The following is a 17,152-nucleotide window of genomic DNA, read 5'->3' as shown; positions in this document are numbered from 1 at the left end:
AAGGTTTTATTATTCAGAAACCTAGCTAGTTGGAGTTTGATTACTCCATGAATAATAAATAAGAATTTCTTGTTGAATCCACTCTTGGAATAAATAAGATATTAATTAATTAAGTCCATAGCAGACAATAATTAATTAATGGATGTTTCTATCTTAAGCGCGGGAAATAAATATCAAGCAATGGAAACCCGAAGTACTTATAATTTCGGTTTTGGATGGGGAGTGCAATATTACTTCTGTAGTGGTTGCTCGTAATATTCTAATTATAAGCTTATATTAAATTGGGTTTAATTTAATTAGAAAAAAGCTAATTGGAGGAGATACACTTGTTTTTATTCAAAATTTTCGTCCCCCTCTCTACATAGAAGAAGGACGATTTTTCTCCTTCGTGGGAAAGGAATTCCGTCTTCTTAATTTAAGTCCTAGTATACTGGTGAGATCAGCCCACCCTGATATCAGTTTACAGTCCGGGAACCAGACAGAAGATCTGTGGTTTTGTACTAAAGATCTTCACGTGGAGAATGCGCTAGCTATCTTCGATTCTTTGGAGAATCATCAAGGTATAATAGCTAAACCGTAGAAAAGCATGTTTTAGGTTTTAATTAATTTAAAGCATGATTTATTTGAGTTATGAGCATGATACATGTGATAATTACGAGAATAGAATTTGTCTAAATAATCTGCTAAATAGATTAGGATTATTATGAAATCGATTTAATGTGAGCGCTTTCGCTGCCAGTTCCTTCAGTCACGTCCTTCATCAACCAAGATTCCATTTCCTATGTTGCAAGTTTTAGATGTATCCTATAATGAATTTGTGGGCTCTCTACCTCAAATATATTTCAAGAATTTCAAAGCAATGACAGAGGCAATAGAATAAGATTATGATAGCTTTCTAGCAAATTTGGAGATGAGGCTTACATTGAAAGGTCAAGATCAGTTATTGAATAGACTATTGGAAACCTTTACGACAATAGATCTGTCTTCCAATAGATTCTCTGGAATTATTCCACCTTCCATAGGAAAACTTAAGATTCTCAGATACTTGAACTTGTCCCGCAATAGCCTCACAGGACATATACCTTCATCTATTGGAAACATGGGAGAACTCAAATCGTTGGACTTGTCAATGAACAAATTGGATGGGGAAATTCCAAGTGAATTGTCGAGGTTGATATTTCTTGCGAAATTAAACCTTTCAGTGAACAATTTTGTTGGGCAAATACCACGATCTAATCAATTCTTCACATTTGATAATGATTCATACATGGGAAACATGGGATTGTGTGGACTTCCGTTGACAAGAAAATGCACAGAGGATGATGGGAAATCGACGCAGCTTGGAGAAGAAGAAGAAGATGATGAATATGAATTCATAGATGGATTTGGTTGGAGAAGTGTGGTGATGGGGTATGGATGTGGATTTATGGTTGGTATTGGAATTGGTTATATGATTATAAGAAGTGGAAGGCCAAGATGGTTGGTGGAAATCTTTTTCAGGATTGGATATCAATATAAGACGAGGAAGAGACGCAATAGAGCTGTAGGGATCAGATTAGGGTCGGATTCACTAATTACCAAGACCTCTTTGTTCTTGTACAAGAGAGCTCAGCCAAACTCTCACCCACGCGGCTGATATACACTATTAGAGAAGTGTAAGTGTACACAAGATACAAGAATTGGAACCCTAACTATTACAGATCTCTCAACCGAAACCCTAGCTGGTTCATCTTCCTTAGCAAGAATCCTGCACACTCAAGAAGAAGGTTAGTAACTTCACACATGATCCATTCGGATCAGAAAACTAGAAGCTATCACAAGGGAAACGAAATAGATCACAGAAAATGGCTCAGAGCCCGCCACATAGCCCAGATCTATTCAACTAGAACCGAATCCAAGGGAGCACCGATGAATTGACTGGAGATTACCCTCAAACCGTCAATACCTTCACCACATCACCCTTATACACCGGATTAGGTCACTGAAACCCCTTAGATCAGAAACCCTCGTTCTCACACCACAAGCAACCGAAGCAGTTGCCTTCCTACCACTCAACACTTGGATATTCACACAAGAATGGTGAGTAACCCCAAAGAATTAACCAGAGAAGCAGTTGGAGAAGTAGAGAGAATTCAGAGAGTAGTGAGAGAGAGAGGAGTATCGAATGAATAATCAAAACCAACCGGCTCACACATCTCATAACCACACATCTCACAAACCCTCCATCCAACGGTCAGGAAACACCATCCGAGTGAGAGGGACACGTGGCAGCAATCCAGCTACTCTCACTTAAGAGATTGGGCTTCTGGGCTTGGCCAAAGAAAAACAACAGCCCAGACAGAAATAAAACAAGCCCAAAGAATAATAGGCCACAATTAATTCAACATACTCCACCTTGGACTCTTATTCTAGGAAACCAATCATAGGCTAAAGGCTTAGGCATTTTCATCATAGCCCACAAGGTTAGATCCTGACACCAGAGAGCATTAATGCTCATTAGTCAAGGAAATAACCAAAGCATTGCCTAACAAGATTACAAGAAGATCACCTACTGGTAAATCAACTAGTCTTGTAGGTCTTTCATGCCTTAGTGATCTCAAAGAGCCAAGGCTCACAGAGTCACTTAGGACTTACCCCCGGGACATGCACATGCTAACCACAATCAAAATGCAAAATCCTAATGCAAGTGAGCAATTTATCAACAGGCAAGCATTTAGTCCCCATATCAGCAGGGTTTTTGTCAGTGTGCACCTTTTGAAGAAAAATTTCACCTTTTTCAACAATATCTCTAATGTAATGAAATCTCACATCAATATGTTTTGTCCTATCATGAAAAACAGGGTTTTTACACAACTGAATAGCAGATTGAGAATCAGAAAACACAGTAGGAGTTTCATTCACAAACTTAAGTTCAGAGAGAACTCCCTTTAACCAAACAGCTTCTTTCATTGCCTCAGTGATAGCAATATATTCTGACTCAGTAGTAGACAAGGCCACAATATGCTGCAGCTGTGATTTCCAACTAACACATGACCTGCAAACAGTAAACACATAGGAGGTAGTTGACTTCCTCTTATCTCTGTCATTAGCATAGTTGGAATCCACAAAACCAGTTAGTAAAACACCATCATCACATTTAGAGTAACACAGCCCATACTTGGCAGTGTGCTTAAGATATCTTAGAAGCCACTTCAAAGCCTCCCAATGAACAGAACCAGGATTTGCCATATATCTACTAAGGCAAGACACAGCATAGGCAATGTCAGGCCTAGTGCTGACCATCAAGTACATCACTGATCCAATAGCATTAGCATAAGGGACTTTCTTCATGGCATCAATATCAAGCTGAGACTTAGGGCACATATCTTTACTCAACATAAAATGAGCAGCAAGGGGAACAGAAGCAGGCTTAGCATCAAACATGTTAAATTTCTTCAACACTTTATACACATAAGGTTCCTGATGCAGAACAAGAGAACACTGTTTCCTATCTCTCACAATGCATATGCCAAGAATTTTCTGAGCATCTCCCAAGTCTTTCATATCAAAGTTATCACTCAAAGAAGATTGCACAGCCTTAATAGTTTTCAAACAAGGTCCCATAATAAGCATATCATCCACATATAACAACAGAAACACAGGAACTGAAGCAAGATCTTTAATATACAAGCATGCATCAAAGGTACTTCTAACAAAGCCTAACTTATGCATACAATTATTGAACTTGATGTTCCACTGCCTGGGAGATTGCTTCAAACCATACAGGGCCTTCTTCAATAAACACACATGATTAGGAAACTTGGGGTCAACAAAGCCTTCAGGTTGTTTCATGTAAATAGGTTTATCTAACTCACCATGCAAGAAGGCAGTCTTAACATCCATCTGTTTTAATTCCCAATTAAAATGAGCACATAAGGCAAGCATTAATCTCACAGTGGTAAATTTAACAACAGGGGCAAAAATCTCTGTATAATCTACCCCCTCTTGTTGGGTAAAGCCTTTTGCCACTAGTCTAGCCTTGTACCTAAGGCCCTCCACCTCATTTTTCAATTTATAAAGCCACCTGCAATCAACCACAGATGCACCAGGAGGCAAAGGTACAAGAATCCAAGTAAGGTTAATTTTTAAAGAGTGCATTTCCTCCACCATGGCTTTATGCCACTGACTCCAAAATTTAGATTTAGTAGCTTGCTTGTAAGTTTGGGGTTCATCCCCATCTGACTCATGAACATTGAAAGCTAAGTTTATAAGAGCAACTAAACCAACAAAGCCATCATACTTAACAGGTTTCTTAACATTAGTTCTTCTAGCTCTATCTCTAGCAAGCACATAATCCTGTAAGTTAGAAACTTCAATGGCATTCTGAATACCAGCAGGGCTATTAATCACATTTTGAACAGGGGCAGGAGGAAAATTTCTAGCAGGACTATCATGCATATCAGGCAGATTGTCACAAACATTTTGAGCAGTCACATCATTTTGAACACCATTTGGGTGTCCTTCATTAGGTGTCTCATCAGGCATATAGGCTGGATAGGTGTTCCAGAAGGACTGCTCCACCTCACTTGAAGCATCATTGAGAGGCTCCACAGCAGTGAGTGAGTCTGTGGACTCCACCTCACTAAGAGGCTCATTGTCCACATCTATGGGATCTGGGGTACTTGTCAATCTTAAGCAGGGGAATTCATCTTCATTGAAGACTACATCTCTGCTTATGATGACCTTAAACCCAGGTTCATCCCTAAGCCAGACCCTATAACCTTTAACACCCTCAGGGTACCCTAGGAAAACACCTTTCCTAGACCTAGGCTCAAGTTTATCAGACTTGTGATGCACAAAAGCAGAGCAACCAAAGACCCTTAGGTGAGAAAAATTAAGAGGTTTTCCATAGAACACATATTCAGGACACTGACCAACCAAAGGCACAGAAGGAGACCTATTCACCAAATAAGTAGCAGTTAATAAAGCCTCACCCCAAAATTTTTTAGACAAACCAGACTTAGATAGCATGCATCTCACTTTTTCAAGAAGAGTCCTGTTCATTCTTTCAGCAACCCCATTTTGCTGGGGAGTATATGGCACAGTTTTATGTCTTTTAATTCCAAAACCATCACATAAGTCATCCATCTGATTATTGCAGAACTCCAGGCCATTATCAGTTCTAATAGCCTTAATTTTCTTACCAGTTTGAGTTTCTATCAAGATTTTCCAAGTTTTAAGCTTTTCAAAAACATCAGACTTGTGTCTCATCAAAAAACACCAAACTTTTCTTGAAAAATCATCAATCACAGATAAGAAATATACACAACCAGAGTGAGAAGACACAGAAGCTGGACCCCAAACATCCATATGCAAGTATTCCAGAATGCATTTACTCACATTAGCAGGTGCAGGAGTAGTAGGGAAAGAAACCCTATGCTGTTTACCCAGCACACAAGAATCACAAAAGGGCAACTCACTTTGGACATCATTATCAGACAGGATGGCATGCTTTTTCAGAATACTCAGACCTTTAGCACTCATGTGACCAAGCCTATTGTGCCACAACATGGTTCTATCATTTTTAACAACATTGGCATAAGCTTTTTCACATGAAAGAGGCACAGCAGTACAGACATATAAACCACACTTTTTGTTAGCTTTGAACAAGCACATAGACCCTTTGCAAATTTTCATGCAGCCTTCCCCCCACTTTCCCCCCATACCCTCATTTTCAAGAGCAGTACAAGACATCAGGTTATAACACAGATCTGGAACATATCTCACATCCTTCAAGTTAAGCACATAACCATTTTCAAACTTCAAACACACAGTGCCAATACCAAGAATTTCACATTTCTTGTCATCAGCCATTGACACAAAGGTTTTAGTTACAGGTTTTAGCTCAGAGAACACTTCCTTGAAAGGACTGACATGATAAGTACACCCAGAGTCACATAACCAATCATTAGTAGTAAAGGGGCATGCAGGGGAAGCATTCACAAGAGGCAGATCATGCACCATGAACACAGAATCATTCATGTTATCATAAGTAGCAACATTGACAAGAGGTTCAACCTGGGAATTATAATTCTGGGATTTATTCTTTTTAGGTTTAGTGCACTCCTTTTTATAGTGCCCTACATCCCCACAGTTAAAACACTTCCTATAGGTCTTAGGATCCTTACTTCTGGACCTAGATCTATACTTTTTCTTGCCATTATTACCTGAGTTAGAGCCACTACCTGATTCATTTCCCCCTCTAGTTTTAGACCTACCTCTAACATTAAGGACTTTGTTATAGGCATTCTTATCAGCAGCTCTTTCCCTAAGTTCAAGTTCCTTAGACTTTAGGGAGCTAACAATTAAATCCAGAGGAGCAGAGTCTCTGCCATACTTAATGGCAGCTTTTACATCACTATAAGAGTCAGGAATGACATTCATTAGGGCAATACTGGTATAAGCATCTATTGTGGTGTCACCAGATCTTTTAATATCTTGAACAAGCTTCTGAAACCTATCAACATTATCATCTATGTCCTTAGTAAGATCAAGCTTAAACTTAAACAACTTTTCAAGCAAATACATCCTTGAGGACATAGAGGTTTCAGTGAACAAAGTATCAAGTAATTTCCACATTTCAGAAGCAGATTCAACATGATCAACTTTTCTAATCACAGAATCAGACAAATTTAGCACAATAGTGGCCCTAGCCAACTCATTCATCTCATCTTTCCTATCCTGAGCAGTATCCTCAGGTAAGGAGCCATCAACAACCTTGAAAACTTTTTGTTGAATCAAAACACATTTCATTTTCTGTTTCCAGATAGCAAAATCATTTTTACCATTATAAGGAACCACACCAACAGGCTGAGACATTTTTACAACAAGTTTTGCAAGAACACAGGAGGCAAGGCTAAAACACACAAACTTACACACCTGAGAACACACAGACATCCACCAGCAAACACAAGACCAGGTCATGGCGCGGTTGGCGCCGAATCCGATGCTGATAATTACATCTCGGTCGATGATTACGATATTGATGACGTTAATGTTAATCTGAACGATGATAATGAGGACAGTGACGGTGACCACGAAAATGAGGAAATGCCCCCCCCCCCTTCACAAGACGGCCGCGGAGAAAAATCTAAATATAAATCTGATATATTTGTGAAACATTTCAAAAAGGTCCCAATAGTTTCTTCCGCTAATGAAGTGCCGATATTTTTTATGGCATATTGTAACTACTGCACCAAAAAATACAAATTCAAGAAGTCCGGGGGATATGGCTCTCTCATCCGTCACATGCAGACGATTCATCCCGAACTATATGGGCATAGCGCTAGCCAAACCCAACTCAACTTCCAAAGTGCGAGTGCCCATGGCTCCGCCTCCGGTTCGTCTCAAACAGGTACGCCGTCCTCCGCTCTTTTAAGATATGATCATAAGCATACTACTGACGTTATGGCTAAATTTGCTGCCATGCATCATCTTCCTTTTGGTATTTATGATAATCAAGATTACGAAGATTCGATGAAAGAGTGTTATAATTTGAACTCAAAAAGACTACCTAGAACTAGTATTCAACGATCTACCAAAAATCAATATTATGAAATGAAAAAAGATTTATCACAATATTTGAGTAACTTGGGACACAAAGTGAATATTTGCTCTGATGTATGGACTGACGCTTTCCAAAAGCATGCATACATGGGAATTACGGTTCACTTTATGGACAATAGTTGGTCTTTGAACAAACGTTTAATTGCTTTTAGAGATTTTCCTACACCACACACTGCAAATGCAATTGCTTTTTTAATTATTCAAGTTTTGAATGAATATCAATTATGCAATAAGGTGTTTTCTATTGCTTTTGATAATGCAACTGCTAATACTGCAAGTATTAGCGACTTGATTGATGCGTGCTCTCCGATTATCGATGGTAAGTATTTTCATCAAAGATGTGTATGTCATATTTTGAACTTATGTGTACAAGATGCGCTTTCTTTATGGCAAAAGCATGTTGATCCTATTAGAAATGCAGTTAGAGCGATCCATTTCAAGCTTGGCAAGGCTTGGAAAAAATATTGCCGTAACAGGAACATCAGGTATACAACTTTTATAATGGATGTGTCTACTAGATGGAACTCTACATATGATTGCCTCAATTCTACTTTGGAGCATAAAGATGCTTTGTGCGATTTTTTTAGAACTAATCCCTATGGTGATATAGTTCTTACGCCTAATTGTTGGGACCAAAGCATGAGTTTATGTCAATTGTTCAAAGCTTTCAAATGTGCGACCGTTGAATTATCGGGTGTTTACTATTGCACATCTGTTCGTGTGTTAGAGCATTGCATGTATATAGCACTTGGTTTTAAAACATGCATGAAAAATGCTAGATCTCGTGAGTTAATGTGTGTTTTATTTTATATGATTGAAAAATGGTTGAAGTATTTTAGTGAAATTCCAACTGTGTTTTTAATTGCTAAGTGCTTGGATCCGAAATGGAAATTAGCTGGCACAACTAAGATCTTAGATTTCTATTATCAAAATTTGCGTTCTATTGATCTTAGTCCACTTCAAAATTTGCCTTATGATGATGATGAAACCTCGAGAGTTTTTGAACTAACCATTCCTGATAGATCACTTGTTCAAGCTCAATTTGAAAGTAGTTTGCGTACTCTCTTTGCCGAATATGAAGAAAAGTATAACCGTACCCACCAAATTCGTCCACGTACACAACTTGCTCCTCAACCGCAGCAATACGGCGGTTTTGGTTTTGCTTATGATGACCCCGATGCTCAATCACAATTAGCCGACTTATACGGCTACGGCACAGGCTCAAGTTCAAGGTCCACCTCAATGGGATCGGTAAGCGAGTTAGATTTTTATTTGGAAGCACGCCACCATACTTTTAGTGATGCAGGTCCTACACCCGCCCAAATCGACGTCCTAGAGTGGTGGGGAACACACGAGAAAGATTATCCCATACTTGCGTCAATGGCTAAGGAGATCTTTGCAGTCCCGGCTTCCACCGTAGCCGTCGAGTCCGCTTTCAGTGTTGGAGCATGTGTCTTGGACGTGAGAAGAAGCAAACTCTCCGCGAGAAATATGGAAGCTGTGATGTTACTTGATGATTGGGGAAAAGCTGCAAAGAGAGCGCAAGAACCAGATTGGGATGCTCGTGAAGAGAGTGAGGAAACCTTCACCGACACCGAGGATGAAGGTGGAGAATGAAGGCCAACCGTCGTCAACCGCCAACCAACAAGGTAAGCAAGGTAAGAGAACTACGTGGACTTTGATTCCTCAATGCAATTGAGCATTAAGGATACGTAGGCACCTCAACTTAAATTTTAAATTTAAGTTGAGCTCAAGTCCTTTTCCTTTTATTTCTTTTTTTTTTCTAATTGTTTCAACTTTACTTTTAATATGTTTTTTGTAAATTGTAATTTTGTATTTAAATTTTAAATTCAAGTGTATAGTTGTATTGTTGTATTTTGTAACTTGTAATTGTAATATTGTATTGTAGAAATTTACATTCAAAGTTTCAAATCAATAAAATTGCAATTCTTTATCGTTATCAATTCTCTTTGGATTTTACTATAGAATTGCAATAAAAGTTATAACTCTAAGATTTAAAAATGGCCACCTCTACATTTGTTAAATTACATTACAAATCAATATTTGTGCATTATGTTTGGCGTAGAAAAACTACACCACATAGGTTATGATGAAAATTAGATGCAGAACTATACCCTATGTGGAATGACAAAAACTCGTTCACTTTGGCAACAGTTGTGGTACTTACTACATACTACACCCTAGCCCCAACGATTGATAAACCCTAGGGGACAGGATTTAAATTGTGCAAAACTCAAACACTACCAATGTTACCTTAAAAATGACAACAAACCTGCTTCCAAACATATACATTACAAGCACATACATCACCCATTATTCGATAAATTACATTAAGGCAAATAGATATTTGTGCATTATGTTTAGCAGTAAAAAACTACAACACATAGGTTATATGAAATCTAAACCCTAGCAAGAATAGACCGAAAACTGAAAATTTAGCCACCGTGGGAGTTAATAAATTCATACTACATACCCTAGCCCCGACGATTCACTAGACCGCATCGGGAATAAATAAAACTACCTTTGCCAGTGGATTGCAAAAGAGTAAGATGAAATAGACAGATTTTGAAAGATTACAACAACGTTTGATAATCAAAAATATGAACAAATTAAATTACCTTCTTCCATTGTTGGAGAACAAGAACAAAATTCACAAATGGTCCAACTTTTTTGAGATTATTATAATTGAATAATTTCTACAACATAACATGCATTCCTTGACTCGAATCTTCAAGAGAGGTATCAGCAGGTTTTTGTCAACTAGAGAAGAAAAGATTTCAGTTTTGAGAGAGAAAGATTTAGTCTAATTCAATGACAAAAACCGATGTGATGATATTGATGAAGAGAAAATCAAGCAAGTTTCCATAACTAACTCCATTGTGAATTCCTAAAACACCCTACACGATTTTTTTAAGCATTTTAATTAATTACATGTGGCATTATTTATGGGCCATAAGATCTTTAAATTGAACAGACCAAGATTAAAAAGGAGAATAGAACATAAAACCATATAAAAAGGATATGAATACATCCATTTATATATACAGGTAGAAGTCTCATTAACCACAAATCTACCTCATCAAAGACCCAGGAACTAGAGACCAAATTAGGGCCACCCATTTTTTCTCAATCTTATGGTTATGATTAATTTACAATTAATTTAATATTTTATTAAATAAAAACGTTTTTTTTAGATTTTTAATTTTTTTTTTTTTTTTTAAATTTTTTAAATTTTTTTAATTTTTTTTTAAATTTTTTTATTCTATAAAAACTTGCTGGAGTAAATAATGAACTATATCCACTACATAATGAACTAAATGAATGTAAGTTATGAACTTATTACTTCATTCAGTCGTGCTATTAATTCATTCCGTTAGTTTATTACTTCATTTATTCATGTTATTACTTCATTCTATTAGTTTATTACTTCATTCAGTTAGTTTATTACTTCATTCCAGTCATGCTATTACTTCATTCTATTTGTTTATTACTTCATTCTCATTAGTTTATTACTTCATTCAATCATGCTATTACTTCATTCCATTAGTTTATTACTTCATAATGTGTTATGACATGATTATCTTTCAGTTGGGTTTAGGGTTATTACTTCATTCCGTTAGTTTATTACTTCATTCAGTCATGTTATTACTTCATTCCGTTAGTTTATTACTTCATTCAGTCATGTTATTGTTATGAGCTTATTACTTCATTTAGTCGTGTCTTATTGTTATGAGCTTATTACTTCATTCAGTCGTGCTATTACTTCATTCCGTTAGTTTATTACTTCATTTATTCATGCTATTACTTCATTCTTAGTTTATTACTTCATTCAATCATGTTATTACTTCATTCCATTAGTTTATTACTTCATAATGTGTTATGACATAATTATCTTTCAGTTGGGTTTAGGGTTATTACTTCATTCCGTTAGTTTATTACTTCATTCAGTCATGCTATTACTTCATTCCGTTAGTTTATTACTTCATTCAGTTATGTTATTACTTCATTTCATTAGTTTACTACTTCAGGAAAATGATCAATACAAAAATGCATCTCAATACAAAATCCAGACCAAATCCTAATCATGAGATTTGCCAAGTCAATAATGCACCAAAAACACGGAAGATCATTATTAAGCAGTTTTAGATCATATTATAAAATTCGGGTTGAGGTCATGATAAGATCATTTTAGGTCATCCTTATTATAATGACCTAAATATACACTAATAATGATCTAAAAATGACCTCCATATGCTTGGTTCTACGTTTTGTATTAAAAATGAATCTCAAGATGTAGAAGTTTTGAAGACAAATGATCATGATGAAGTGGGGACAACCAGTGAATGGGAGAATTTCATAAATGAATGGAAGGGAGCTGCAAAGGATGTTAAAGCCTCAATGTTGAAGATGGTTGATGTCCTTGAAGCAGCGCCGGATAAACTCAGGAATCTCAATAGCTTTAAGATAATCTGTGATACAACGAGAAATGCAATGGGATTGAGAGAGGAAGGTGTGCAACATGTTATAGAAAGTCAGAATACAATGACACAGGCTATAAACAATGATGAAACTGATGATCCTGAATGGATTGATATCATGATTGAGTTAACTAAAGCTGCTGAGAGGACATATATATTGAAAAATAGGAATGAGTTCCCTACCTTCACTCTGATACCTGAATGTGACGACAGTCCTAATGAGAATCAAGAATTTAATCGGGAAAAGGATATGGAGAAGGAAAAAGATGATGAGGTGGAAAACGAGCAAGAGAAACAGAATGAAAGCGAAAAGGAAATGGCAGCTGGAAAAGAAAAGGAAAAAGTTTCAGAGAAAGAAGTTCAGAATGAAGAATATGAGGTAACTTTTAAAAATGATAGTTTAAGTACATAAAATGATTGTTTATATGGTTAAAATGATATAGGTTTGATGATGTTTTTTGGTGGTTCTGTTTTATTTGAAAACTGATACTTTTGCATCATAAAATGATAGTTTAAGCGGATAAAATGATACTTTTGCATGATAAAATGATAAAATGATAGTTTCGGGGAATAAAATGATAGGTTCTGTGAATAAAATGATACTTTTGTTTCATAATGATAGTTTTAGATTTTTGGCTGATAATGTGATAGTTCCTGTGGGTAAAATAGTATCCCTTCTGTCAATAACAATTTATATTTTTTTAAAATGAAAGCATGACAGAGTTGATACCATAATATCCACTGTCATGGAGGATATCCACAGAGATGATGAAGTTTTAAAACAAAGAGAAGAAAATTTGAATAAGGACAAAGGGAAGAAGATGGTTTCTCAAGATCCTCCAGTCGAAAAGGAGAAAGTGGTCAGAACAACAAAGAAAATTGTTGAAGCAATGTGCTCTCCCTACAATGTCAGAGCAGTAAATCTGAAAGGAAAGCTGAATAAAGAAGAGAGAGAAATAATGTACTGGTTGATGACAGATGAAGAAAGTGAATAGTAAGTTTTGAATTACATAATTATATTCTTATTCAGTTCTTTTAACTAACATTAAATATGAATTTGAAATCAGTTATGAGGTAGTTTATGAGAACGACAAGATCACAATGTTCAAGATTGACTTCCACAGCCTTGCTCCACGTACATACGTCAGGATCAACATCATAGATGCATGGGTTGTGTTCCTCAACTACAATGAAAAATTCAAATCAAAGGCATCACCGAGTCGTCTTTTCATCAACACCACACCTACGGTACAGTAAACGAGTAAATAAATAATAGTATTACATTAAAAGTTAAAATATATTTACAAAAATGTAAACATGACAGATTTACAACATTACTGCAAGGAGATCTGGTTGGACTGAAGCAGAGAGTCGAGAAAGATTTTGCTCAAACTTGAATGAATTTGTGTCAAAGATTGAAAATTTCAAATGGGAAAATTATGACCTGGTAAGTAATAATTAGATATACATTACAGAACAGGGGTGCGTTATAATGATAACCCATATTTATGTGATAAGCTAATAACCCTATCATTTTATGGGTCAAAAGTATCATTTTTACTAAAAATGATATTTATACATGATAAAATGATATTTTTCGTCCATAAAATGATATTCTGTTCTATAAAATGATACTTTTCGTCCATAAAATGAGGGTTATTAGGTTATCACCATAAATATGGGTTATGATATGATCACATCCCTTACAGAACAACATACCTATATTTTTGAAAATGACATTTATATATAATGTTTTGAAAATTAGATATTCTTTCCGATCTGGGCGTACGAACATTATTATATCATCTGCTTCAATCTCAAAATGCAAATGATGGATGTGATTGACAATTCTCTGGTTAGTGAAGATTTACTTGAGAAGAAATATGAAGATGCACCAAGTACTCTGGTATGTTTAGTTAAATGCATTCAATATTTATTAGTTAAAATGCATTGAATATAATTCAGTATGGAACATAATATAATTTTTAATCAACCTCATGTATGTTTTGTGTTATTTGAATAGAGAAATTTCTTCCGAACTTATCTTGGAAATGGAGTCAATCCATCAATGGGAAGAACTGTCAAACTGTCAAAAACCAGATACATGAATATGCCATGGCAGAACGATACAAATAAAGTTGACTGTGGAATTTATGTGATGCGCCATTTGGAGACTTACATGGGTGGTCCTGTTCGTAACTGGAATTCGGGTTTAACGAAGAAGGGAACAGAGTCTTTCATAAAACTCCGTGCCAGATATACTGAAGCATTGCTTATTGGAGATACTAACAAGAAGGCTTTTGAGACACTTACAATGATAAAGAAGAAGTTTGAGAATGACAGCAAAAAAGGAGAAATTGATGTTGAAAAGATGATTAGAGAATTTAAACCCCCTGTATACTAACTTGTATGACTTGATAATAGCGTTTTGTAATAGTGGTTTCGAATATAATCACCCAAAATTATCATTTTATCTGCTGCAAGTATGATTTTGTCATTATATCAGTTCAGAAGTATCATTTTATATCATTTTATCATTTTATCTGCTCCAAGTATCATTTTTTCAGGTTAAAGTATCATTTTATCAGTTTATAAACAAAAGAATGATGTTATCAGCCAAAATGTCATTTTATAAGCCCAAAGTATCATTTTATCTACTGCAAGTATCATTTTGTCATTATATAATTCAGAAGTATCATTTTATCAGTCAGAAGTATCATTTTATCATTTTATCTGCTCCAAGTATCATTTTATCAGCTTATATATCATTTTGTCAGATTAAAATATCATTTTATCCGTTGAGAGTATCATTTTATCAGCTTATATGTCATTTTTTCCAGCTTATACATCATTTTATAAGGTTATTGTCATTTTATTTGCTGCGAGTATCATTTTTTCAGGTTAAAGTATCATTTTATCAGTTTATAAACAAAAGAATCATGTTATCAGCCAAAATGTCATTTTATAAGCCCAAAGTATCATTTTATTAAACAAAAATGTCATTTTATACACCAAAAATACCTAAACTATATCAAATGGCTTCAATCTGTCTTCTCATTGACTCTACCACAATTTCTTGAATCATGACGACCCATCTCATGACATTTACCACACCGTCGTAGAGGCTTATTTGCTTTCCTTATTGCACTCTCCCTCTTTGCTACTCTGCCACTAGCTGATCCTTTGGTACTAACAACGTCTGGAGGATGTACATCAATTACATCAGGTACTGCCATTCCATAAAAATCCTCAACCATCTTCTTCTTTTCAATGACTGAAGGTGCTGCACAATTTCCAAATATATGCTGTTCCAAATCATCAAGACCAGCACTTAACAAAGACAAATGATCCATACTTCCTTCAGACTTTTGGACTAATCGATAAAAGTTGGAGAACAACTTTTTCTTAACTTCCTGCTTTTCATCCAAATCTGCAAGATAAAAGATAACATTATTACAATAAATACTATCATTTCTCTGACTGAAAAATAGAATTTTTACAAATAAGGTTAAAAATGGAACACACGTTCAAATGGTTGTTGTTCCTCAGATGGTAGACCATGGGCTGCCTTTAGTAAAGAGCTCTTCAACCACCTTCGACCAAAATATTTCTCAGGAATGAGATTAGCAGACTTATTCTTCAACAAACAAAATATATGACAACATAACAAACCAATTCTGGAAAACTTCTTGCAACTACAGTCGAATGTGTCTTGCTTACAATCATACTTAACATCCCATGTTCTACCATATTGGTCCTTGACCTGATGCATCTTGATGTTATCCTCAACAGTAGTTATAGAAACAATCTCACATACCATACTTATTTCCTGTTGTACATGTTTGAAAATAGAATCAGTGTAGATTGTAGATGCATGCTTCTCAATAGGCAATTGGGTTGACAAATCAGGAATAGTTGAGTAATCCAAGTAGTTCAATCGTGAATTGGCATTCCTTTGATCTCCCACAGCATAATTAAAGAAATTGATGAACTGTACAAGATTTGCACGTGGCTTTGTGTAGTTTTTAAAAAAGCTATTCTCCGATTCAGACATCGATGTAGTCCTAAGAAGCGACCCCATGGGAAAATCTCGAAAATAAGCAGGAACCCAGAATTCTCTATCTTCAAACATTGATCCAAACCAGTTCACGTCTTCTAATCCATACCGTTCCATTATATCATTCCATATTATATCAAACTCATCAGGCTCTAACAAATCAGACCAAACACATGCATTCAACTCTTTTTTGAAATCTTCATTACCAAGTAAAGATTTGGGCAACTTATCTGACACCTTAACCATGATATGCCACATACACCATCGGTGCCTTGTTTGTAAAAGTACTTGTTGAACAGCAAGTTTGATCCCCCAATCTTGATCAGTGATAATCAATTTGGGTGCTACCCCCATGCATCGAACAAAACAGCCAAACAACCAAGAATAGGATTCTCTACCTTCACTTGATAACAAGCCAGCTCCAAATGTAACTGGTCTAGAATGGTTATCTTTTCCAGTGAATGGAGCAAAAATCATGCAATACCTTCAGAATATAACATAAAAATGAATTATATTTATCAGCTATGACTATCATTTTATCAGCCAAAAGTATCATTTTATCAGCTATGAGTATCATTTTATCAGCAAAGTATCATTTTATCAGCTATGACTATCATTTTATCAGCCAAAAGTATCATTTTATTAGTAAGAAGTATCATTTTATCTGCTGCAAGTATCATTTTGTCATTATATAATTCAGAAGTATCATTTTATCACCTATGACTATCATTTTATCAGCTATGACTATCATTTTATCAGCCAAAAGTATCATTTTATCTGCTGCAAGTATCATTTTGTCATTATATAATTCAGAAGTATCATTTTATCACCTATGACTATCATTTTATCAGCCAAAAGTATCATTTTATCAGCTATGACTATCATTTTATCAGCCAAAAGTATCATTTTATCAGCTATGACACGTAAAAGTATCATTTTATCAGCCAAAAGTATCATTTTATCTGCTGCAAGTATCATTTTGTCATTATAT

At 35.6% G+C, this 17,152-nt stretch overlaps 3 protein-coding genes across 3 annotated transcripts; 2 read left to right on the top strand and 1 right to left on the bottom strand.

Annotated features, from left to right (window-relative positions):
* The first annotated feature begins 910 nt into the window (after positions 1 to 910).
* Positions 911 to 1,547, top strand: LOC125199342 (receptor-like protein 9DC3). Its single transcript, XM_048097389.1, has 2 exons — positions 911 to 1,445; positions 1,501 to 1,547. Exons 1-2 carry the CDS (start codon positions 911 to 913, stop codon positions 1,545 to 1,547), a joined length of 582 nt encoding a protein of 193 aa, XP_047953346.1.
* A 12,355-nt stretch (positions 1,548 to 13,902) lies between these two features.
* LOC125199341 lies at positions 13,903 to 14,566 on the top strand. Its single transcript, XM_048097388.1, has 2 exons — positions 13,903 to 14,010; positions 14,128 to 14,566. The coding sequence occupies exons 1-2, from the start codon at positions 13,927 to 13,929 to the stop codon at positions 14,506 to 14,508; spliced, it is 465 nt and encodes a 154-aa protein (XP_047953345.1). The 5' UTR covers positions 13,903 to 13,926; the 3' UTR covers positions 14,509 to 14,566.
* Positions 14,567 to 15,114: 548 nt separating this feature from the next.
* Positions 15,115 to 16,641, bottom strand: LOC125199345 (protein FAR1-RELATED SEQUENCE 5-like). Its single transcript, XM_048097392.1, has 2 exons — positions 15,630 to 16,641; positions 15,115 to 15,534 (listed from the first exon to the last, which is right to left on the bottom strand). Exons 1-2 carry the CDS (start codon positions 16,636 to 16,638, stop codon positions 15,146 to 15,148), a joined length of 1,398 nt encoding a protein of 465 aa, XP_047953349.1. The 5' UTR covers positions 16,639 to 16,641; the 3' UTR covers positions 15,115 to 15,145.
* Between the last annotated feature and the right edge of the window lie 511 nt (positions 16,642 to 17,152).

The sequence above is a fragment of the Salvia hispanica genome, unplaced genomic scaffold (genome assembly GCF_023119035.1).
Source record: "Salvia hispanica cultivar TCC Black 2014 unplaced genomic scaffold, UniMelb_Shisp_WGS_1.0 HiC_scaffold_47, whole genome shotgun sequence".
In the NCBI taxonomy this organism is placed as follows: Eukaryota; Viridiplantae; Streptophyta; class Magnoliopsida; order Lamiales; family Lamiaceae; genus Salvia; species Salvia hispanica.
This window is presented reverse-complemented; position numbering and strand designations above follow the sequence as displayed.

What these genes read in the sequence shown, in the direction of transcription:
- LOC125199342 (XM_048097389.1), top strand. Translation starts at nt 911, where the DNA reads ATGAGGCTTACATTGAAAGGTCAAGATCAGTTATTGAATAGACTATTG. An exon ending in TATGGTTGGTATTGGAATTG is followed by an intron (nt 1,446 to 1,500) that starts GTTATATGATTA and finishes AATCTTTTTCAG; the next exon opens with GATTGGATATCAATATAAGA.
- LOC125199341 (XM_048097388.1), top strand. Translation starts at nt 13,927, where the DNA reads ATGCAAATGATGGATGTGATTGACAATTCTCTGGTTAGTGAAGATTTA. An exon ending in AAGATGCACCAAGTACTCTG is followed by an intron (nt 14,011 to 14,127) that starts GTATGTTTAGTT and finishes TTATTTGAATAG; the next exon opens with AGAAATTTCTTCCGAACTTA.
- LOC125199345 (XM_048097392.1), bottom strand. Translation starts at nt 16,638, where the DNA reads ATGATTTTTGCTCCATTCACTGGAAAAGATAACCATTCTAGACCAGTT. An exon ending in GGAACAACAACCATTTGAAC is followed by an intron (nt 15,535 to 15,629) that starts GTGTGTTCCATT and finishes TTTATCTTGCAG; the next exon opens with ATTTGGATGAAAAGCAGGAA.